The sequence below is a fragment of the Ovis aries genome, chromosome 25 (genome assembly GCF_016772045.2).
Source record: "Ovis aries strain OAR_USU_Benz2616 breed Rambouillet chromosome 25, ARS-UI_Ramb_v3.0, whole genome shotgun sequence".
NCBI lineage: Eukaryota > Metazoa > Chordata > Mammalia > Artiodactyla > Bovidae > Ovis > Ovis aries.
Genome location: NC_056078.1, coordinates 31,018,172 through 31,041,682, shown reverse-complemented (window position 1 = coordinate 31,041,682; position 23,511 = coordinate 31,018,172). Strand labels below are relative to the sequence as shown.

Sequence of the window (23,511 nt, the reverse complement as noted above, 5' to 3'; positions counted from 1 at the left end):
CAAAGGTCAGTAAACAGCGTTCGCCTGGGCTCTGGAGAGCCAAATGAAGGACGCACACACCAGTCTCAGATCGCATTGTCAGAGAAATTGCCTTCCGTGCTAACAGTATTTCCAAGTGCTATTGAGCCCTCACCTGTGAACGAGAGACAAGCACTTTCCCCCAGCTACCCCTTGGCTCTGAGAAAGAAGAGCCCCCACTGAGGCACTAGAGGAACCCTGCCTTCCTGAGAAACAGTAATGTCCAATGCTCTCCTGTTTCTCCTTCCTCAGCTCCAGAGTCTGCAGAGGTCTCACCTTATAAATGAAACACTTTCAAGGAGGCCTGAAATCCTCCTTGCTTCGAAATTCTCCTTGATGCTGGGAACATCACCATAGGCTGTGCGTGATGCTGCTGTATTGGTACAAGAGCCATCTGTCTGAAATCACCTTACCAATCACTTTGTAATACCAACAATGTCCCCCTAGAGTCCCAGGAAGACCCAGCTTATACCAAATTCTACTTCTTGTTTGGCCAATGGTGTATCCATGGATGAAATCCTGGTGTGTTCTGAACACACAGGAGGACTTCCTCCAGCCTTGAAGAGTACCCAGCAGGTGAGGCATAAATGCTCACAAAGAACAAGAGAGTAGAGGGCTTACCTTGGGCTTCACCACCTTCATGAATGCTCCTCTGACCAAAGCTTCCTCTCGTTCTTGTTTGGTTACTTTCCGAGCATCCAGAAACTTCAAATTGGGCAGCTTGTGCAGAACAAAGCATCTGGAAGAGAACAGTCAGAGACAGCTCAGGAAGACTGGGGTGATGGACTCAAAGGTTCGTGCAATTTATCTGATGTTCAGGAAACTATATCACTAAGTCTTTAGAAGTGTAGACCTTGGGTGCTGCTTCTCCCCTCTTCTTTCACAATGAATAATCCCTCTTCAGGGAAATTCAAATGGTTCTGTTTTATACATACACTAATTCAAAACATACACTAATGGTTGTTCTTAACTCAAAGGTATACTCACAAATGCACACCTGGATTCACCAATAAGATCCTATCCATGTATTTACCTTTTTCCATTTTGGAAAATGGACCCCAAATTTTTGACACACAAGAAATTCTCAGAGAAAATAATCTACAACCTGATCATACCATTCATGTTACTGTCATTCTTATGGGTCACCTGTATTATTCTCATCTTTGAGAGAACAAAAAAATCTTCATTTTGAAGCTGAGACAAGAGATTTTTAATTTGCCATCAGGACAATGATAATAGCCTGGACAACTCTGGGATAGAAGTAAGAACATACATAGCTGAGAAACTGCTTCCTTGAGGAATCAGAGAAACATGCTGAGGACTTTTTTCTCATCATCACTGAGTTACTTCTACACTGGTACTATGAAGATTATCTCCATCAAGGAGAAACAATGGGAGTTGGTTTCTAGTGGACATTAACAGCCAAATATGCCATATGGTCTCCCTGCAAAGACTCTTTGGGATCCATTACCATCTTTAAGGATAACTGAATGACTGACTACTTGTGTGATGAACTATCTTTAAGCAGGTATATGGAGTTGACAAGAAGACTCACATGGTCAGAAGATAGGTACATAAACATATAAAAAATGATACAAAAGGTATAGACACCTGCCTCTAGCTCTCCTTCCTCAGGGACAGTCACCGACCCAGATGCTTTCCATCAAGCCCCCATACTCCTCCAATCAAAGGAGCAATTGTTTAGACCCTTTCCTGGTTAGGAAGAAAAGGTGGGTATCCAATGTCAAGCGCGGTAAGTCACATCATCTGCATGGGAATCTGACTTTTTCTCCCCGTATCCAGCATCCTCAGTATTCACTCATCTTTCCAAATGCCAACTCTCAAGACGTTTTCTTCTGCATCCCCAGCCCACATTGCTTTCTCCCTTCCCGATACTCCAAGGAGGCATTTTCAGCACCCTACCGTCTAACACTGTATTATTTTCTAATTGTCCTTCAGTTTAATGTCCTCACCAAAACTATAAGCTTCTCTAAGACAGGGACCAATTTTTCTTTCTCACTCTCAAACCATTTTGGAAAGAAGCATTAGAATGGACACTATAAAATACCAGTTCATTTCAGCTGCACAAATGTTTCTTAAGCACCTACTTCATGCCAGGGCTAGGTATACAGAGGTGATTACAACATGGTTCCTGCTCTTTCATTTCAGTTCAGTCACTCAACTGTGTCCAACTTTTTGCAGCCCCATGGACTGCAGCATTCCAGGCTTCCCTGTCCATTACAACTCCTGGAACTCGCTCAAACTCATGTCCATCGAGTCAGTGATGCCATACAACCATCTCATCCTCTGCTGTCCCCTTCTCTTCCTGCCCTCAATCTTCCCAGCATCAAAGTCTTCAAATGAGCCAGTTCTTTGTATCAGGTGGCCAAAGTATTGGAGCTTCAGCTTCAGCATCCATCCTTCCAATGAATATTTAGGACTGACTTCCTTTAGGATAGACTGGTTGGATCTCCTTGTAATCTAAGGGACTCTCAAGAGTCTTCTCCAACATCACAGTTCAAAAGCATCAATTCTTCAGTGCTCAGCTTTCTTTATGGTCCAGCTCTCATATCCATACATGATTACTGGAAAAACCATAGCTTTGACTAGACGGACCTTAGTCAGCAAAGTAATGTCTCTGCTTTTTAATATGCTGTCTATGTTGGTCATAGCTTTTCTTCCAAGGAGTAAGTGTCTTTTAATTTCATGGCTGCAGTCACCATCTGCAGTGATTTTTGGAGCCCAAGAAAATAAAGTCTCTCACTGTTTCCATTGTTTCCCCCATCTACTTGCCATGAAGTGATGGGACCAGATGCCATGATCTTCGTTTTCTCAATGTTGCGCTTTAAGCCAACTTTTTCACTCTCCTCTTTCACTTTCATCAAGAGACTCTTTAGTTCCTCTTCACTTTCTGCCATAAGGGTGGTGTCATCTGCATATCTGAGGTTACTGATATTTCTCCCCCGGCAACCTTGATTCCAGCTTGTGCTTCATCCAGCCCGGCATTTTGCATGATGTACTCTGCATATAAGTTAAATAAGCAAGGTGACAATATACAGCCTTGATATACTCCTTTTCCTATTTGGAGCCAGTCCATTGCTCCATGTCCAGTTCTAACTATTGTCTCTTGACCTGCATACAGATTCCTCAGGAGCAGGTAAGATGGTCTGGTATTCCCATTTCTTGTAGAACTTTCCACAGTTTGTTGTGATCCACACAGTCAAAGGTTTTAGTGTAGTCAATGAAGCAAAAGTTGATGTTTTTCTGGAATTCTCTGCTTTTTCTATGATCCAACAGATGTTGGCAATTTAAGGGATTCTGATATAATGGGGAAGATGGGTTCAAAGACAGAAATTAGAAATTGGCACAGCTAAGCACTGAGTTTGAGGTTATGCACAAAGTAGCTTTGCAAACACAAAGAACAAGAAGTCTTAAGAAAGCTTCAAAGAAACAAGCCCTAAAGCAGTTCCCAAACACTAAGTTTTTTTCTCAGTGCAAACATTACTTGAGGTGTGAGCAGGCCTCCCTTGTCAGTGGAGCCTTAGGTCCACAAGGCCAGCACCCCCAGTTCATAGGATGGTCTCACATCATCAAAGGGCCTCACATATGCTTGTCCAGGTGAAAGACTCAGCTGATCACTCAAATGCCAAATAGCTCAGAGGTTTCTAGTCACAGCCTTCCTATGACTAAAAGTCAAAAATACTCTAAATTCTTTTGTGGTATACTTTTCCTGCTCAGAAATTTCCACACCAACATCTGAAGTCCTGGAAATTTGACTACCTACTTCCTGCTCTCTCCCTGGCCTCAAGCTACTCATTATCTTCTCTCTTACTTCTCCCTAAGCCTCTTCTTTCCCTCTCTGAATGCCACCTAAGCTTACTCTAAATGAGGCAAGTTCTGCAAAGGCCTCAATACCTTTCTATCCTCCAGAAGAACTCCCACTGGCCTCAGTCAGTGTCAGAGAAAACTTCCATCTTCTGCTTGTAGCAGCAAAGTCTTGATGACAACAGATTCTTTCAAATAAAGACACGTACAGGCAGAAACAATATGTCAGGAGTGACGCTCAAAGGAATAAAGACACCCACTAAGTGTAGGGTGGGAAAAGATGAATATTCAGGTGAAGAAAAATCAGTATTAGAAAATCAGCCAATGTTTAATGATGGAATGAAAGATGTCTTCACGGGGCTGGCAGGAACCATGGTGACAACAGACAGCAGGTTGTCATTTCGCCCCACTTTGGATCACAGCCCTGAAATCAAAGGAGAGAGAGAGAAGCACTAGCTTTTAAGCTAGTTAAAAAATTTTAGATGACAAAGAGCTACTGTTTTCAGAGCACTCTTCTTTCAACACCAAAGAAACATCCAGGAAACAGGCTGCCAGCTCCCCTGAAACTAGGGGTGACCTGACTTCCACCCAGTTGGTCAGCCTGGATTTCCAGGTGGTTGGTGCCTAAAGATGTCTGAGAGACACTAGGAAGGCTTGTTCCAAATAGTTTAGTATGAGACTCAGCTCAGGACTCACAGTATGTCCCTTAGGAGATGTCTTCTTTCATTTATTTACACATTCACCCACCATGCCAAGACCTGAGCTGGGTGCTAAGAATAGGTGATGCACAGAACAGACAAGGTCCCTACTCTCAATGGACTTACATTCTAGCTCAGTGGGCCCCAGACTTGAGGAGGTGACAGAATCCCCCAGAGGCATTGTTGAAACACAAATCACAGAGTCCCTCCCTAGAGTTTCTGATTCATTGCATCTGGAATGAAGTTTCAAGTTAACATCCTAATAAGTTTCCAGGTAAGGCTGATATGCTGCTAGGCCTGCTGAGAATCACTGTCCACGTACATAAACACCACAAGGATGAATAGTTTTGGAATTATGAAGTTGATAAGGTGGCCAAGTGTATCCTTCCCAGTTCAGCCAATGGTCTGTCCTGCCCCCAGTGTCTATGGTCCCCAGCGCCCAGACAGAAGCCATATCCACCAGACCTTCTTTCTTGCCCCTTGGTGATGTGGAACCAGCTCTAAACCAGCTCTGCCAATGCTTAGTCAGTGAGCTTTCTGCCTGCCTGTCCCATTCTGGTCTTGGGAGATCTATTTCCCTTTGTTCTAGGTCATGTCAGGGTGTCAAAAGCTGCAGCTTCAATCCTGAGTATAATACAAGTTTGCCATAAAAATACAAGAGAGGATTCCCGAAGCCACAGAATGAAGGCTTTTACAATATCAATTCAACCCTTGTAAATTTAATCCAGGGTTATTTGTTGCACCAAAATCTCTTTACTGTGATGTATTACTTAGTTACCAGGGTTATCACAGCCGTATCCTAAAGTTGCATAGTACATAAAACATTTCAGTTAACAATGCAGGAAGGTTAACTCCCCCAGATAACCTGCAATCACCAGGGCTAGTCCAGATGACATGCCTCTGTCAGCTTCCACGAGCTATTGATGGTTCAATCAGTTTGTTTTGAAGGTAAAGTACAACAAAAGGGCAGTAAACTTATTCAGACTGTCAACAGGGGCTATCGGGAATGGGGCTTGCAGGTAAGTAATTCTGGGTGTTTTAAAGCTATTATCAAACAGCAATGGTTGAAGGAAGAGACAGCTACTAATAACACAGAAGGCAGCCATCATAAACCACTTTATGGCAGAAACCCCCGTCCATAAATCCTGCAGCACCCGGAGACAGCTTCAGATTTATAAAACTGCTTGTTAAGCCAGGGCACTGCTTAATGAAAAGAGATCCGTCTAAGTTCTAAGGCTCACATCCCCAGCTCCAGAGGGCAATGCCAATTTTCCTGACCTTCCCAAGGTGGTTGGGAGAAAGCCTTAGGGCCGGGAGGAGTGCTGGCTGTGACATGGAGGGTGAGGTTACCCAGAGGAGACCAGGGACCCTGGGAAGGTTTTCAAAGAACCACCTGTCTCTGCACACAGATTCTCGAAAAGTGAGACCCACACACAGCTTTTCAGGTTCTCTCTCTCTTCATAGAGCAAGTGCCACTTCCTGAAATAAATCCTCTAAAGAGATGCTTACAACTGGTAGGGGGACAGAAACAACAGCAGATAGCCTTTTTTGGTTTGTTTGGTTTTTGCTCCCAAGTCAGTTTTCTCTACCAAAAGCTCTGGCACTTTTCATCTAGACTTCAAAGGGAAGGGAGGATGCTGTCTCCTGCCCACATCTGCTCCCCCGGGGGATCTGGCTGCTCCCCAGGCCCTCCGCACAACTACAGGCACACTGAGACAGACCTCCTGCATCTGCTCCTGGGGCTGGCTGCCGTGTTTCTTCTTCTGAGACTCTACCCAAGACACACCACATTTCCAGGTCTCAAGGGAACTGCATGTGGAGTCACAGGGACTTTTCCCACCTCCTTCCCATTACAGCATTCTATGCGTCTTCCTATTGCCTCTTGCTGCCTTCCTGCTCTCATGCATGGGAAATGGGGAGACAAGCTGGGGGTCACCCCCCACTGGGGGCCCCTGAAGGCAACAATAGGTGATCCATGAACTGTTCTCATCCTTTCACAAAGCTTAACAGAAGAGCGTGAACACGCCAACAGAACATCAAGCTTCTTTGCTCTGGATGGCATCAAGCCCATTTGGTAACACTGCTTACCTCATGCTGATCAAAAACCCTGATCAACAGCTAAATGTCTCTGACTAATTTTGAAAAGTTAGCAGTCGCTTAAATGAAGCTTACTGGAGAGACCAAAGCTTTCAAGTGTATGTGTTGGAGGGAAAAACAAGAGGGAGGTCTTCCCAACAAAAAGCATGTGGACTCACAGGTAGAGGGAAGAGCCCAGACTCTGGGCTCAGCTTTCTCTGTGGCCTTGGCTCAGTTTCTGCCGCCTTCTTGAGCCTCAGTTTCTCCGTCTGTGCCATGAAAGGGGTGGGCTAATGCTGCCCCAGCCTCTTAAGCTTCAGTCTGCTTGCTTGGTTTCTATGTGTCTCCAAGTTCATCTACAATAAATACATCCATATTCGCCTCTCTTTCGTATTGCACCAATTTGCTTGTCTCACTACCCCTCACACCTTCAGGTAAGGGAGGACGGTGAGGAAAAGTCAATAAAGACCACGGAGTAATGAACAAACACCACGAGTGAAGAGATGACAACGCTCTGCCTCTAATGAGCCGAGGTGAGCTCACCTACAGCATTAATGAACGCCTGACAACCAGCCAAGGCCAGCTGATTTCCCTCACAGTTCACCGGCAGCACGTTTGAAGTCTCAGTGCAAATAATACACCCACAGGACAGACCAAGGCCCTCTACAGAGGGGAACCAGCAATTACTCTGTGGGTTTCTGTCACTTTGATCTCTAGGTCGTGACCTTTGCTTTCCTGTGATCTTCAAAGCCCAGATTGCAGATTAGCTGGAGAATGCTCACTGGGTTATGTAAGCCACAAGTTTTATGGCTCCGCTACGGCTGGGAAATGGTGGAAGCCCAGGGCGGCCAGCAGCGGCCGGCCAGTCCCTCCCTCCTGCCCCTTGGCTGAGTGTGACAGACACTGGGCAGGCCTCAGGGCCGCTCCCCAGGAGGGAACAAAGAAAGGGCGTCATGTTTTAAATAATTTCAAGTTGTAAGGAATACAGAGGCGTCTACTGAGGAGGAGGGAGGAAGGAGAGACTTGCCAGAGACTGGAGTGGCAGGAGACAATAAAGGATTCAGTGCCACAAGGATTCAGTGAAGTAGTGCTCGGAGCCCAAGACACTAGCGGCCTTGCTGCTGCCTGAGGTCTAGCACTTGTGCACCCTGACCTGAACTCCACCAGCTTTCCTTAGCAAGAGGAAAGAACAGACAGACAAAGGAAGACAAGACATAGACCATACTGGGCATCCAAGCTCCCCAGACTTGATTCATTGTCTGGCCAGTATTCAAGCCCACGGGAGGCCCCAAGGGGATCCTCAGGATGATGGTGGGCCCCCAGCTCACTCGGCTGCCTCACTCTCTTCCCGCCCCAATCCTGAAGGCGGCTGCACCTTCAAGTCCAGCACCGCCACTCAGCGTGAACCTCCATCCAACATTCACTCCAAAATAGCTGCCCAGGGCGTGCACACGGCAGAGCCGCAGCAGGTTTCAGCGCCTATAATAACATGGCAGTGGACACATTTCAGCTACGAGCCATGACGAATGGCGTAGAGAAACCCCAGGCTCGGCTTTGCTCCTGTCCCAGCAGGTCCAGGGCACCGCTAAACAACCTGGTAGTATGCTCACATGCAGATTAAATGAGGCTGTTTCACTGTGTGGACGTGTGCCAAGAAAAATCCAACTGGGCACACAGGGGGCAAGTGAGGAAGGAAAAGGGGTGCTGTGGGGGGAGGGGAGGAAAGCACCCACAGAAACTGAAGCAGCTCTGGGGTCATTTCCAATAGCTCCATAAATCTGGTCACTTCCCATTTCTGGTCCAGTGGTTGGCCACAACGTGACCTAAAACTAGGCTGACCTCTCTGAAATCAACATCTCTCACGGAAATGAAACAAGAGACATACTTGTTTTGATGTATGGCTGGGTGACATATTATAAATATTACATCACATAACCACAGAGGATGCCAATCAATAAGAACTTTTTTTAGACAGCACTAAATGAACCATGGGTTCTTGCTTCTGAATACACTCCTTTAAGTTTCCTACTACTGCTTAAATGATTAATAGAAGACATATTGTCAGAAAATGTACTTAAAGTGAAAAACAGTAAACTGTAGAAATATCATTCATGTTTTCAGCAATTTTATAGTGAAAATGTCTCATAAATTCGCATAGAGGCCCTCCTATTAGGCTCTCAGTAACAGCTTGAAGGAAGGCCGACTTCATGCTTTGTGGATGAAGGGCCAGGAAAATATTTTACCGAAAGGAAACAAAAGGTGGCTACATTGCTTTGTAGAAACCCAAATGCCACAGGAACTTGGCATTCAGAAGTCTTGTTGTGAAACTCTAAAATTTCTCAGGGACAAATAACGCACAAGCTCCAGGATGAAGAAAGGAGGGCTTTTTACAGACCACAGAACAGAAAGGCCTCATCCACCCATCCATCTCATCCAAATGCAAGGGTGATGATGCTTGTTAAACCAGATATTAAAAATTAGTAAAATGAATTAAAAAATTAGAACTTCCATAGAATAGGCCTACAAGTCCGCTCACGCAGTCAGTACGTCACTGGGTGGGCCCGCGCTGAATCCTTCCACTGTTCTTAGTTCCTGTTTCTCTCAGAGGGTGAGCATCTTGCCAGTGTTGTGGATTTTCTAAGGTAATTCTGACCAGATGTGAGTCCAGCTGCACGTGGCCCCTAGAATCCAGCTCTAGGGCAATCTTGACATGTATGCAGTAACACACAGCCTTCCCAGCCCCAGCCTCCAACAGCTTCTGGGGTAACAGATCAGAAGTTAGGAGGGTATGATTGAAGGGTACCCAGGCATGCCCAGGAGAAGGATCACTCTTCTAGAGTCTTTCTAGAGTCATTCTTTTAGAATCTTTCCTAAAGAATCATGACCCAACAACCGACACTTGGGTGGATTCTGAAGGGCAGATCCTTGCTTTTAAATTGCATTCATTGATATCCAAGGGGATCTACTTCCAAACAGGCAGTGGGCACCCAAGGTGCCCAAAGAGCCCCACATTTCTCTACAAGTATTCAGTTCATCAGAGGGAAGGGTGATTTCAGGCCACCTCCTCTAGACAGATACCAGGCCCATATTCCACAGCCAGCACTACCTTTGGTATTGATAAGGTTTCAAAGGGCAAGAAGATGCTGTCCTGACTTTCAGGAAGCCATTCTCCGGATGCTGACATGAGAAGAGAAATGTGAGAAAGTAAAATCAATGTGTAAGAGGAATATACAAAATGGTATGAGCGGTGAAAGAGGACCTGTCACTGCCTGGGAGGACAGTGTCATGGAACAGCAGAGCCAACAAAGAATTTAAATACTCTTCAGACCAGTCGTTCTTAATTAAGCATCTAAGTCACCTATTGCCTATTTTGTTGGATTTGGCACTAGATGAATCAAAACGCCCTGGATGAATGACAAGTAGAGCCTTGGTTAAGGGTCACTGATCGAAACTGTCCTCCCCATTTAAAAAGTCCCACCAGCAAAACTAGACTCCCTATCAGATCTTTTGATCTGGCTCCTTATCCCACAGGTCTGAGTATTTTTTTTCCAATGAGACTAGTTATAATAACAACAGTAAAAATTAGTATTAGTTTCCTTTTTCTTTTACACCCTTATAAAACTTTCTTTGAGACTGAATAGAGTGGAGTGGGCGATTTTCCTCAGTCTGTTCAGTTCAGTTGCCTCTGACCCTCTGTAACCCCATGAAGTGGGGGTTGCACGCCAGGCCTGTCATCACCAACTCCTGGAGTTCACCCAAACCCATGTGCATTGAGTCGGTGATGCCATCCAGCCATCTCATCCTCTGCCTCCCTTTCTCCTCCTGCCCCCAATCCCTCCCAGCAGCAGGGTCTTTAGTCTGTTGTTCTCATTCTAAAAAAAGAGTGCCTGCGGTTCAATTCACATATAACTTCATGAATGAATGTGTGTAAATGAGTGAACTTGTGTGTGAATGTGTGCTTACACACATACACATGTGTATATACACATATACACTTTATTGGGTGATTTTAAAGAATTAAAACCAGAAATCGGAAGAAGAGAGTCAGAAAACAAGAATTTCCCCCAAAATGTTTGGTTTACTAAACATGATATCTGACAGAACTTTCTTCCACCACCTGACCCTTCTAAGATATATTTTACAATAAGTTACTGCCAGAAGATAAAGTGTTTTAAAACAACCTCTTCATACATGAAACCACCTGTTAAAGGTGCCAAAGTTGATGAGAGTAACTGTTAAAGAAGAAAATTAAGTTCTAAGTGATTAACTTAGAAGATTGATTTATAAATTTTAACTATTTACTTGCTGGAAATTAACTGTATTTCTCCTACGAGACATCACATTCAAATCAATGGTATCACATCCCAGATAAAAGTCTTCATGAGAAAAATTGATTTATTACAGTTCTGTTAAGATAGGGATAGAACTTTATTCTAAGATGGCTGAAAAATAAGATTCCTTCAAAATTCTTCCCAATAAAGTACAACTGAAATTCTGCTGTACCCTATGTTTCTTTTAAAATATATAATTTTGAAGAGATTTCACTATTTCTTACAGCTTTGCCTTTATACAAAATGCATGCCCTTAAATACACTCCTTCATCACCACACATTTGAAAATCTGAACCCCAACAGGACCAGTTCCTCTCAAACTATTATCCTCTCTCGCCAATCTTCCAAAACTTACTTTCTAGTAGTCCTTCCTACTAAACAGATAGTCAATATCAAAATCAGATTGATTATATTGATTATATTCTTTGCAGCCAAAGATGGAGAAGCTCTATACAGTCAGAAAAAACAAGACTGGGAGCGGACTGCGGCTCAGACATGAACTCCTTATTGCCAAATTCAGACTTAAATTGAAGAAAGCAGGGAGAACCACTACACCATTCAGGTATGACCTAAATCAAATCCCTTATGTTTATACGGTGGAAGTGAGAAATAGGCAAGGAATTAGATCTGATAGAGTTCCTGAAGAACTATGGACAGATGTTCATGACATTATACAAGAGGCAGTGATCAAGACCATCCCCAACAAAAAGAAATGCAAAAAGGCAAAACAGTTGTCTGAGGAGGCCTTACAAATAGCTGAGAAAAGAGAAGCTAAAGGCAAAGGAGAAAGGTAAAATATACCCATTTGAATGCAGCGTTCCAAAGAACAGCAAGGAGAGATAAGAAAGCCTTCCTCAGTGATCAATGCAAAGAAATTGAGGAAAATAGAATGGGAAAGACTGGTGATCTCTTCAAGGAAATTAGAGATACCAAGGGAACATTTCATGCAAAGAAGAGCACAATAAAGGACAGAAATGGTATGGACCTAACAGAAGCAGAAGATATTAAGAAGAGGTGACAAGAATACACAGAAGAACTGTGCAAAAAGATCTTCATGACCCAGATAACCATGATAGTGTGATCACTCACCTAGAGCCAGACATCGTGGAATGCAAAGTCAAGTGGGCCTTAGGAAGCATCACTACGAACAAAGCTAGTGGAGGTGATGGAATTCCAGTTGAGCTCTTTCAAATCCTGAAAGTTGATGCTGTGGAAGTGCTGCACTCCCTATGTCAGCACATTTGGAAAACTCAGCAGTGGCCACAGGACTGGAAAAGGTCAGTTTTCATTCCAATCCCAAAGAAAGGCAATGCCAAAGAATGCTCAAACTACTGTACAATTGCACTCATCTCACATGTTAGCAAAGTAATGCTCCAAATTCTCCAAGCCAGGCTTTAGCAATACATGAACTGTGAACTTCCAGATGTTCAAGCTGGATTTAGAGAAGGCAGAGGAACCAGAGATCAAATTGCCAACATCCAGTGGATCATCAAAAAAGCAAGAGAGTTGCAGAAAAACATCTACTTCTGCATGACTACACCAAAGCCTTTGATGGTGTGGATCACAACAAACTGTGGGAAATTCTTCAAGAGATGGTAATACCAGACCACCTGAGCTCCCTCCTGAGAAATCTGCATGCAAGTCAAGAGGTAACAGTTAGAACTGTAAATGGAACAAAAGACTGGTTTCAAATTGGGAAAGGAGTATGTCAAGGCTGTATATTTTCACCCTGCTTATTTAACTTATATGCACAGTACATCATGTAGAATGCTGGACTGGATAAAACACAAGCTGGAATCAAGATTGCTGGGAGAAATATCAATAACCTCAGATACACAGATGACACCACCCTTACGGCAGAAAGTGAAGAGGAACTAAAAAGTCTCTTGATGAAAGTGAAAGAAGAGAGTGGAAAAGTTGGCTTAAAGCTCAACAATTCAGAAAACTAAGATCATGGCATCCAGTCCCATCACTTCACAGCAAATAGATGGGGGAAACAATGAAAACAGTGAAAGACTTTATTTTCTTGGGCTCCAAAATCATTGCAGATTGTGATTGCAGCCATGAAATTAAAAGATCTTGTTCCTTGGAAGAAAAGCTATGACCAACCTAGACAACCTATTAAAAAGCAGAGAAATTACTTTACCAACAAAGGTTCATGTAGTCAAAGCTATGGTTTTTGTGGTAGTCGTGTATGGATGTGAGAGTTGGGCTATAAAGAAAGCTGAGCACAGAATTGATGCTTTTGAACTGTGGTGTTGGAGAACACTCTTGAGAGTCCCTTGGACTGCAAGAAGATCAAATCAGTGAATCCTAAAGGAAATCAGCCCTGAGTGTTCATTGGAAGGACTGATGTTGAAGCTGAAACTCCAATACTTTGGCCACCTGATGCAAAAGATTGACTCATTGGAAAAGACCCTGATGCTGGGAAAGATTGGAGGTGGGACGAGAAGGGGATGACAGAGGATGAGATGGTTGGATGGCATCACTGACACAATGGACATGAGTTTGAGTTAGCTCTGGGAGTTGGTGATAGACAGGGAAGCCTGGTGTGCTGCAGTCCGTAGGGTTTCAAAGAGTCGGACACGACTGAGTGACTGAACTGAACTGAGTCCTCCCTACCTTTTATTTCTTTCCTTCCTTCCTTTCTTCTTCCTTCCCTCCTTGTACATTGATTCAGGTGGGGTGCCAGTGAGAGCTTATATTATAACTGAGAGAAAAGCTATACATATGAAAACATCATTTAAAACGTTTAGAAAACCATAATCAAGAATGAGAGCACACAAAATTTAAAATGAAGAGCAAAAATAAAAGGAGTTTAGTAAAACGGGTAAGATCAAAAAAGACTTCCTAAAGAGGACTTTAGATAGGTATTTCAAAGCTGATAGTTCAGAAGCAGAGAGAAGAAAGAATAGTATTTTCACTTTGGACTCCATCAAAGACCAAAGTCATGGACCTTATGGAACTTTCTCTTGAGACTGTATATAAGCTCCCTGAACTTTCATGGGAAGGTCTAAGATGTGACTAAGATGTGACTCTGAAGCAGACAGGAAGATCTTACAACACAGAGGAGGAGCCAGCGAAATACAGCCCATGGGTCTAATTTGGCCTGCTGCATGTTTTTGTAAATAAAGTTTTACTGGAACACGGCATTGCCGATTCATTTACAAACTGTTCATCACTACTGCTGCTGCTGCTGCTAAGTCACTTCAGTTGTGTCTGACTCTGTGTGACCCCATAGATGGCAGCCCACCAGGTTCCCCTGTCCCTGGGATTCTCCAGGCAAGAACACTGGAGTGGGTTGCCATTTCCTTCTCCAATGCATGGAAGTGAAAAGTGAAAGTGAAGTCGCTCAGTCATGTCTGACTCTTCGCGACCCCATGGACTGCAGCCTACCAGGCTCCTCTGTTCATTACTACTTATGCACTATAATAGAAGAGTTGAATAGTTGCAACAGAGGCCACATGACTTTCAAAGCATACGGTATTTAATATCCAGCCCTTTACAGACAAGTTGGTTAACCCCTGGGCTAGACCACTCAACGTCTTTTCATTTTTCTTGGCTCTTGTTACCCTCAATGAAGGGAGACTCTGGCTATAGGGTACCGAATGGGGTAAAGTCTAATATAGCATGAAGGGACCACTGATGCTTACCAGACATCTATTATGCACCCCAGAGTATAATATTCTCTCTCCAAAAATGTCATTTTTTTCTTTTCATACTATGCTCAAATCCCTTGATACTCACCTATATCTCTTGTAGTCTTCCTCATCCTTTTCCAGGCTGACGAGCTCATTGGGACATGCCACATTCCCCAGGAGGCTGAGGTACTCCAGAGCTGGTGTCACTTCTGCCAGGTGATCAAGCAGATACTCCAAGTCAGTGATGTGGCGAAGGTTAAGGATCTTGGTCCAGAAAGACAAAAGGCTTAGCAAGGGACACAGACCATAACTGACAGGCACAGCCTAGCAGCTGATGAACCGCATCTGCTCCCAGGACATGACATGGGGTTGAAATCAAGTTGCTGTGGGTGTCTGACATGGTTAGTTTTTCACTCCCACTGGGGACACAGCTCAACTTTTAATGAAAGCAAGAAATTACTTCCAAAGGTCTCATCAGAAATAACCCAGTTTCTCCTTTGGGGGTAGCCCATCATTAAAACCTGGGAATAGTGTGGATGCAAACTGGGATTGGCCTCCTCTATGATCTGAGAGCCTGTTGTGGAGCTAGGCGTTGCTCAGTGGCCTCACTGGTGGCAATAAGACATTACATTGGGTGAAAAGGAGTACAAAGCTAAGAAGAAAAGACAAACAGAACAGGTGTAGGCCATGAATAGAGGCCATGACTACTGGGAGCCTACCAGTGAAAAGAGTTAGCTAACATTGTATCAGCAGACAGAATGGGGCCCTTACCAGGAAATGACGGTAGAGCATACAGGGGCTAAATCCATGATGGTAGATGCCACTGATAAGAATCAAAGAGTCGGGGTACCATTTCCAGGAAAAGAAGGTCAAATGAAATAAAAGGGCTGCCCTTACTCTGTGAGGATGCTACCTAACCTTGGGGGTGTTATCCCAATTTTCTCATACTTCAGTTTGTCAGCTGAACTCCAAATCCAACCAACATCTGAATCCAGTCCCTAACATATCTGCCACAGGGAAGTTTAAACTAGCTCTAACAACCATAAGAGAGAGTTTTTATTCCCCCAGAGACTGAATTCCCACACAGTGACTCCATTTAGCTAGTTGGGGAAGTCACAAAGAATAAGTAATCTCTCTCTTCCATGTGATGGCCTTTCAGATGGTTGAGGCTCATATATCTCCCTTCAACTTTATATTCTCTAAACTAAGTGCCTTCGAGCACTATTCATACATACGCTATGTAGAGATCATATGATTCGTGTCAATGTATGGCAAAACCAATACAGTATTGTAAAGTAAAATAAAGTGAAAATAATAAAAAAAAAAAAGATCATATGGACGAATAGCACTAGGCTGGGAGGGAGCAAGAGCAACACAATGAAAGGGAAAGCTCACAAGCAAGAGAGCAGAAATCTAGTTAAAGAGGGTCTGAGTGTCCTCATAGGTTGTGGGTGTCTACTGGCCAACATCATCATTTCCTAAACAAAGACAGGACACTGTACAACCAAGTTATTGATCTTTCAAATCTTCAACACATGACATCCAGGGATGACCACAAAGGATCACTGGAATGAAGATGATAGATTAGAAGCATATGGAGAAGATGAGTGAGAAGGTCCTACCAAGGAGGTAAGCTTGAAATACAGAGGGTAAGTGACCAGGAGTCAACACTTTAATGAATTTCATCACTTAAGACAAAACATACTTAATACTTCTTAAAGTTCAGTCACCACACTCTTTAAGAAAATTATCTAAATAAAACTAATTAAAATGACAATGAACAATTTCAAGGAAAACTTGCCTTTTCCAGCAAGTACTATCTTTGGATGTTTCACAGTCATTACATTAAATGAAGAAAAGGAAAAACAAGGAACTTTGCCGGTACTCTCCTACGAGTGCTGCCCTTCAGCCCAGGCAAAAGCATCTCAGAGACCCCTGTGCTTTGGAGTGGCTTCCTCAAAAATGTCTCAGTCTTAGTCCAGTACTCAGGATGGGCCAGCGCCAGCAGCATCACTCAGGGAGGATACTCCATGCCTCAACTTGGACCTGCATACACCTCAGCCCGAGTCCTGGTTTCTCCCCTTCAGGGTTCTCTCCAACCTTCTTGCCCACATATGGTACCCATTGGATATGCCAAGGAACAACAGGACTCATACCCATGAGGCTTTCCAGAAGCCTCAAGCCAGGTGCTAGTTCAAGGCGGGCAGCCAGACAAGCTGAATATTCTTACTGGCCAGCACTGTATTTCTGTAAAACTCCAAGAGAGTGGGCCGCTAAAAAGGCACTGATGTGTTGCTCTGAAGTGATTCAAAGTATTTATGTGGACAATGGCCCTGGAGAATCCATGGGAAGCCCTTTCTACTATGGACAACAAAGTCCAGATCAAACCTATTTCTCTCTTAGAGACAAGTTACTTAAACTTTCATCTTTTTTCCATCTACTGCACAAAGGTGAGAATGTGAAGAAATGGAACTCAAAACTGGCAAGATCTCCAAGGTAGAGAAACACTAGACAACTGAGTTGGCTTGAAGTCCCAGTCATTCCTCAACATTTGGTAATTAGCCACGGGAAGGCCTTCATTCTACCATCCAGGGAAGAAGTGGTGGTGGTTTAGTCGCTAAGTCATGTCCGACTCTTGCGATCCCATGGACAGTAGCCTGTCAGGCTCCTCTGTCCATGGGATTCTCCAGGCAAGAATACTGAAGTGGGTTTCCATGTCCTCCTCCAGAGGATCCTTCCAAACCAGGGATCAAACCCAGGTCTCCCGCATTGCAGGCGGATTCTTTACCATCTGAGCCACCTGTAAAACTTAATTAAATAATGAAGTTATAAGGGAATCTGCAGGAAAAAATAGAAAAAGTTCTCATACATAGTATAAAAGAGACTGTTTTCTAAATATTTCAATGTATGGTATCTGTCAACTTAAAAAATTTAATTTGCTTCGACACATTTTTTATTCCAAATACACATTCATCTCCATACCTAATTTTGTGTTTGTAATTATACAGTCTTTGCCTTTAAGAGAGCCTCTTCAAATTATGTAAGCGTCACACTTCACAAAATCTGGATCTGCGTCTTAGCAGGAGGCTGTGGAGATGCAAACTCATTTGAATGTCTTGATCATGGGAAGTTCTTGGGCAAAGGGTCTGCAGGCTTCAAGAAGCTTCAGCCATTCTGTGCCAGTGAATCTTAGAGGACTCACTGGAGTCTCAGAGTCTGCCTCCTTTAGGATATTTTGTGTAGCAGAAGCAAGTTCTTCTTCCTGAGCCTTCCAACTACCTGCTAAGTAATCATTTGGGCTGGGCAAGGTGGTCCCCTCGAATTCACACTGGTGAGGGATCACTTGCACCTACCCCATGGATGCTCTGGATAAGAACAACATCATTATGTTGACACCACCACTGGAGACTGAAACGTGAGAAGTTTCCATTGGTTTCTTCATCTCCTGGGTCAATAAGGACGAGCACAGCCTTGTCTTGCCTGACTGTGCACTTGGGATGGAACCTGTCACATTCCTTCTGTCAAGTTGCAGAGAAAATGAACCGGAGACAATCAGCCGAGGGAACTTGGTGTCTCCAGCTAACCAATACTACTTTAGTGAAGACACTTTCAAGGATTCTCCTAAGGGTGATTTTTTTTTTTTTCTCTCCTTTTAAAATGTGAAGCTATCTGGCACAGTTTCAACTCTCTCCAGCTGGGTTCTCAGCACACACCTGGTTTCCCTCATCAAGTCTTCTCCAGAGTACTTGCCATTTAGACTTTTCTCAATGCTGTCTACAGAGAGTTGCCATTGCGGAGCCCAGCTCTCATGGCTGGGTTTGCCAAGGGAGATTTTCTGCAGAGGGCCCAAGATCAAAGCCACATCTTGCCTTGAAAGTTTGCAGCCCGAGGGAGGAGGGGAATCTCATGGTGTCATGTTGGGTTGCACAGGTCTGAAGCCGCTTCCCAGGTGAGAGTGGGCACATCTCTCCCTCTGTGTTCAACCCCAGGTCAAAGGGCAGCACCTATGACTCCTGGGAGTATTTCAGTTAGAGCTTATCCTGATAGAAGATTTTCAAATGCTGAACAGCCTACATGACATTTGATTCGCACACACACAGGTGTCTGAAAGATTATCACATCCAGATAACAACTAAGGAAACTTGCAGTCAAAGATCACACAATGACTAAAAGGCAGAGTCCATATTCAGACCTAAGTCCTACAAAATGACAATTCTAGGGGCCACAAAGAGAGGAATTTAAAAAACAAAAACATGAGGAGTCTTCTGTGCTTTTGTAGAATATCACCAGGTGCTGTCATCCGGTTGTACTCCTACCTCAGTTACTTTCAATTTGGGATCATGCATTTAAGGCATAAAAGCCTTGGTTAACAGTAAAATGTGCGAGGAACTTGTAAAGGTTCAAGGTGTTAAAGTGATTTCCCGTATATATTATGCCAGCACTATCTCTCAACAATACTCTCGGATGTATAATACTCAATGTACAGGTAAAGAAAATGAAGCCTCTGACAAGATACAGCCCCTTCTTCAAGATGACACAGTAAATTCTATGGGAACTCCAGTCTGGCCTCCTAACTCCACTCACTGGTCTCCTAACCACAGTCCAGCTATGTAACATGGAGCACTATTCTTTCTTCCTGTTGGCACCACAGTTCATAGCTATCTCTTCCTGTACGTGCTGAAGCCAACAGAGAATCAGAAAATAATGAAATGAAGTGTGACTTAAAATGAAGTCAGCTTATCACCTTTCCTCTACCCACCCCCAAAGGCAAGTGGGACAGGACCATTTGGCTAACGATCTTTTCCTGACATTTCCCTTGTTCCCTTATTCGGGGCTGGGTATTTAGACATGATATGGCTGAGACTGTCCATGCTTATGGGTGAGTGGGTGAGTGAGAGAGAGAGGGAGAATATGAGTGCTGGAAGAGGAAGTCAACACCATGGCTAGTGACAACAGTCACCAAAGAGAGAAGAGATAAGCAATGAACAGGAGATGAAGAGCTAGACTGAGACAACCTGGTCTACCAGGACAGGAGCCAAAACCTGAGGGCTGAACAGAAATGGAACAAAGAGCTGAGAGAGCAAGGAGGAAGCACGCAGTGGGCAAGGGAGGCATTGGTGAATCTAGAAGAAATGTGCCAAATACTTGGTTTGGGTTCTGGAATCCCCCTCATATTTGTTCTACATTTGATATGTGGCTTGCTTTGGCCATGGGGCAGCAACATCTCTGGTGCAAACAGAGTTTGAAAAGTAGTTGCACATTGAGCTTTGCTCTTGGGGCATCCCTCCCACATGGAGAGGCCTGTGCTAGCCTGTTGGAGACATGGAGTTCCACTAACAACCAATACCGACCTCGAGACATACAAGCAAGGCAATCTCATCCAGCCCTAGCAGAGCCTCCAAATAACTGTGGCTGCCTGAGTGACCCACGGAAGATGAGCAGAACCACCCAGTTGAGCCCTGCCCAAATAGCTGACATACAGAATTATAAACAAAAAAAATATTGGTTTTTATAAGACTCTAAGTTTTGGAGTGGGTTGTTGTGCAGCAAAGCTAATGGACAGAGCCAAAGTTTAAGGTATTTCATGGAGTAGCATCATGGCACCTCATAACTGCTGTAGAGCCGGGGTATTCAAACAAGCAGGTGGGAGAGTCAGTGGCTGGAAAGACAGAGGATGGCACATAGCGTTCCTGCTGCTTTTACCTATCTTTCATTTTTTGATTTCTTGGTCAAGTGTACAAGGTAAGGAAGCCAACCTTTGGGATCATACCAGTAGACCAGAGGAGAAAGAAGACACGCTCCATCATGAAAAAGCCAACTGCTGGTTTTTGTATATACTGGCAATAAAGCACTTACAAGAGTATAGTGATATCACTAGCCAGCTCTACAGCTACAGATTGCCTTCTGCTTCCTTCTGGTTCCTTCCACACCACCAACATTGATCCCTCAGCCACAGACAAGAGATGCTGGAACAGGGAAAGGACTGAACTAAGGAAAAACAAGAAGCCTACTAATCTCTGGCGATAGCCACACTGAGAAGAAAACCATCAGCCAGTCTAGCTTATCACTTTAAAAATGAAAAACATTCTGCACAGCAAAGGAATCCGCCAACAAAATAAAAAGGTAACTCACTGAATGGGAGAAAATAATTATAAATACTATTTCATGAGGGACTAACATCTAACCTATATAAAGAACCCATAAAACTCAATAGCCAAAAAAAAAAAAAAAATTACAATTACAAAATGGACAGAAGATCTGAGTAGACATTTTTCCAAAGAAGACAGACAGATGACCAACGGGTACATGAAAAGATGTTCAACATCATTGATCATTAGAGAAATGCAAATCAAAACCACCCTGCGATTTCACGTTATGCCTGTTAGAATGGCTACTATCAAAACGACAAGAAACAATGACTGGTGAGGATGTGAAGAAAAGGGAACCCTTGAACACTGCTGACAGGAATGTAAGCAGGTGCAGCCACTATGGAAAACAGTACGGATGCTTCTCAAAAAAATTAAACATAAGACTAGCATTTGATCCAGGATTCCACTCCTGGATATTTATCCAAAGAAAGCAAAAACACGAACCTGAAAAGCTATGTGTAGCCCCATGCTCACGGCAGCATTATTTGCAACAGCCGAGACGTGGAAACAACGTTGAGTGTCTATCAGTGGATGAATGGGTAAAGAAAGTGGGATACACACCCACACACAAAACACAATGTTATTCACCCACAAAAAGAATGAAATCTCGCTATATGTAACAACGTGGGTGGACCTCAAGAACTTTTTCATGCTGAGTGAAATAAGTCAGAGAAAGACAGATGCTGTATGATCTCTCTTATATGTGGAACCTCAAACATCAACAGCATTAAGACCAACCTCATACATAAAAGGAAGAGATCGGTGGTTGCCAGAAGAGGGGGTGGAGGGTGGGAGAAATGGTGACCTCTTTCAGCTGCTGCTGCTTTTAGTTTAAATAAATTAACTGAATGAATGAATGAATTCTAACGTGAATCCCTGCACATTTTCAACAGATTCTAAACCAGGTTACGAAAATGAATCCTCTAAAATGAGAGATAATAATGCCTAGTAAATTCACATGAAACATGAATCTTAGTAGAATCTAACCAATTTAATCTAACCAGGTAATCTGTCAACCATCAATATTTGCTCAATCTCTCTTCGACTGCTAGTGGTAATAGAAAAAAGCAATACTATAACCTATGAGTATTAAACACATAGGTATCCAAAAAAAATACTTTCCAAGAGTTATTATACAAATCAGTGATTGAGCAAAAAAATCACCCACTAATTCATCTGCAGATTGTCATGATACAAAATGGCATTCTCTCATAGTGGGTGCGCCCTTCTTTTAATTGTCTGGCTCAAGCTGGTGCTAAAATGAGTTTGCATGTCTCGGGATGTATCAACTAATACTACAGAGAAGTGGCCAGGAAGTGTGTTGAGTGAGAAGAGGAATTGAGTTTGGGATTAGCATTTGCTGTACAAGCTTTGTGGCTTCATCTGTGGGCTGTTAGGGAAGCCCTTCTCACAGCACCATTTCTTATATTGCTATCTTGACAACATCCCAGAGCAGAGGCAGCTGGTTTTAGAGTCACACAAAAATCTGCTTTGCATATATCACCATTGCACTTTGATTCCAACACACACACAAAATTTTCATACATTCCTCTTTGTCAGTTTTTCTAACAGGCAGGTGAAAGCTGTAAAATCACACGTACAAAAAAAAAAAAGAAAAGAAACAGAGGCTCTCAGAAGCTTAGCTGTGTGGCCATGGTAACTGTAATTAAACTGCCACATGAACCCCAAGTCCAACAACTCCAACACTCTACAGTAATGTGGGACACAGAATATGAGCATGGGGTCCATAGGAGGAAACATATCATTCAAATTCTAGTCTAATTATCCTTTTATTCTTAATTGATTTGAGAATATCAAGCAGTTGATCATCTCAAATGGCAAAGAAGCTATAAGACACTATAATTGTTTGAAAAATTATTTTCAGTAATTTTTATTCAATTCTTTGCTAATATTTGCAACAACCAGGAAATCTGGTTGACCAAAGGATAGGAGAGGAAAAAATAATCCATGAATATTTCATTATGATAAGGACTCATATTTACTTGTAAGCCTTCTCATTCTTCTAAGAAAATACCAATTAATAATGGCCACAAACAGCATATTTTACTGAATAAATATTAACTTATAACAACATATAAGCAGTGATTAATAAATAATTTGGCAAATCATTCTGACAGCTGACATAATCACATATGCCAATCTTAACGTATATAACGCTGAGCCGGAAGAAGCACAAGCTGGAATCAAGACTGATGGGAGAAATATCAATAACCTCAGATATGCAGATGACACTACCCTCATGGCAGAAAGCGAAGAGGAACTAAAAAGCCTCTTGATGAAAGTGAAAGAGGAGAGTGAAAAAGTTGGCTTAAAGCTCAACATTCAGAAAACGAAGATCATGGCATCTGGTCCCATCACTTCATGGCAAATAGATGGGGAAACAGTGGCAGACTTTATTTTTTTGGACTCCAAAATCACTGCAGATGGTGACTGCAGCCATGAAATTAAAAGACGCTTACTCTGTGGGAGGAAAGTTATGACCAACTTAGATAGCATATTCAAAAGCAGAGACATCACTTTGCCAACAAAGGTCCATCTAGTCAAGGCTATGGTTTTTCCTGTGGTCATGTATGGATGTGAGAGTTGGACTGGGAAGAAGGCTGAGCATCGAAGAATTGATGCTTTTGAACTGTGGTGTTGGAGAAGACTCTTGAGAGTCCCTTGGACTCCAACCAGTCCATTCTAAAGGAGATCAGTCCTGAGTGTTCTTTGGAAGGACTGATGCTAAAACTGAAACTCCAGTATTTTGGCC

General features: G+C 43.2%; 1 protein-coding gene across 1 annotated transcript in view; it reads right to left on the bottom strand.

Moving 5' to 3' along the window:
• Window positions 1-23,511, bottom strand: part of LRMDA (leucine rich melanocyte differentiation associated) — a 1,186,567-nt gene that overhangs the window by 525,748 nt on the left and 637,308 nt on the right. The window contains exons 4-5 of the mRNA XM_060406709.1: window positions 14,696-14,830; window positions 640-757 (exon numbers count right to left, since the gene is read on the bottom strand). Of these exons, the coding sequence (XP_060262692.1) occupies window positions 640-757; window positions 14,696-14,830 (253 nt within the window). The remainder of the gene's footprint in view (window positions 1-639; window positions 758-14,695; window positions 14,831-23,511) is intronic.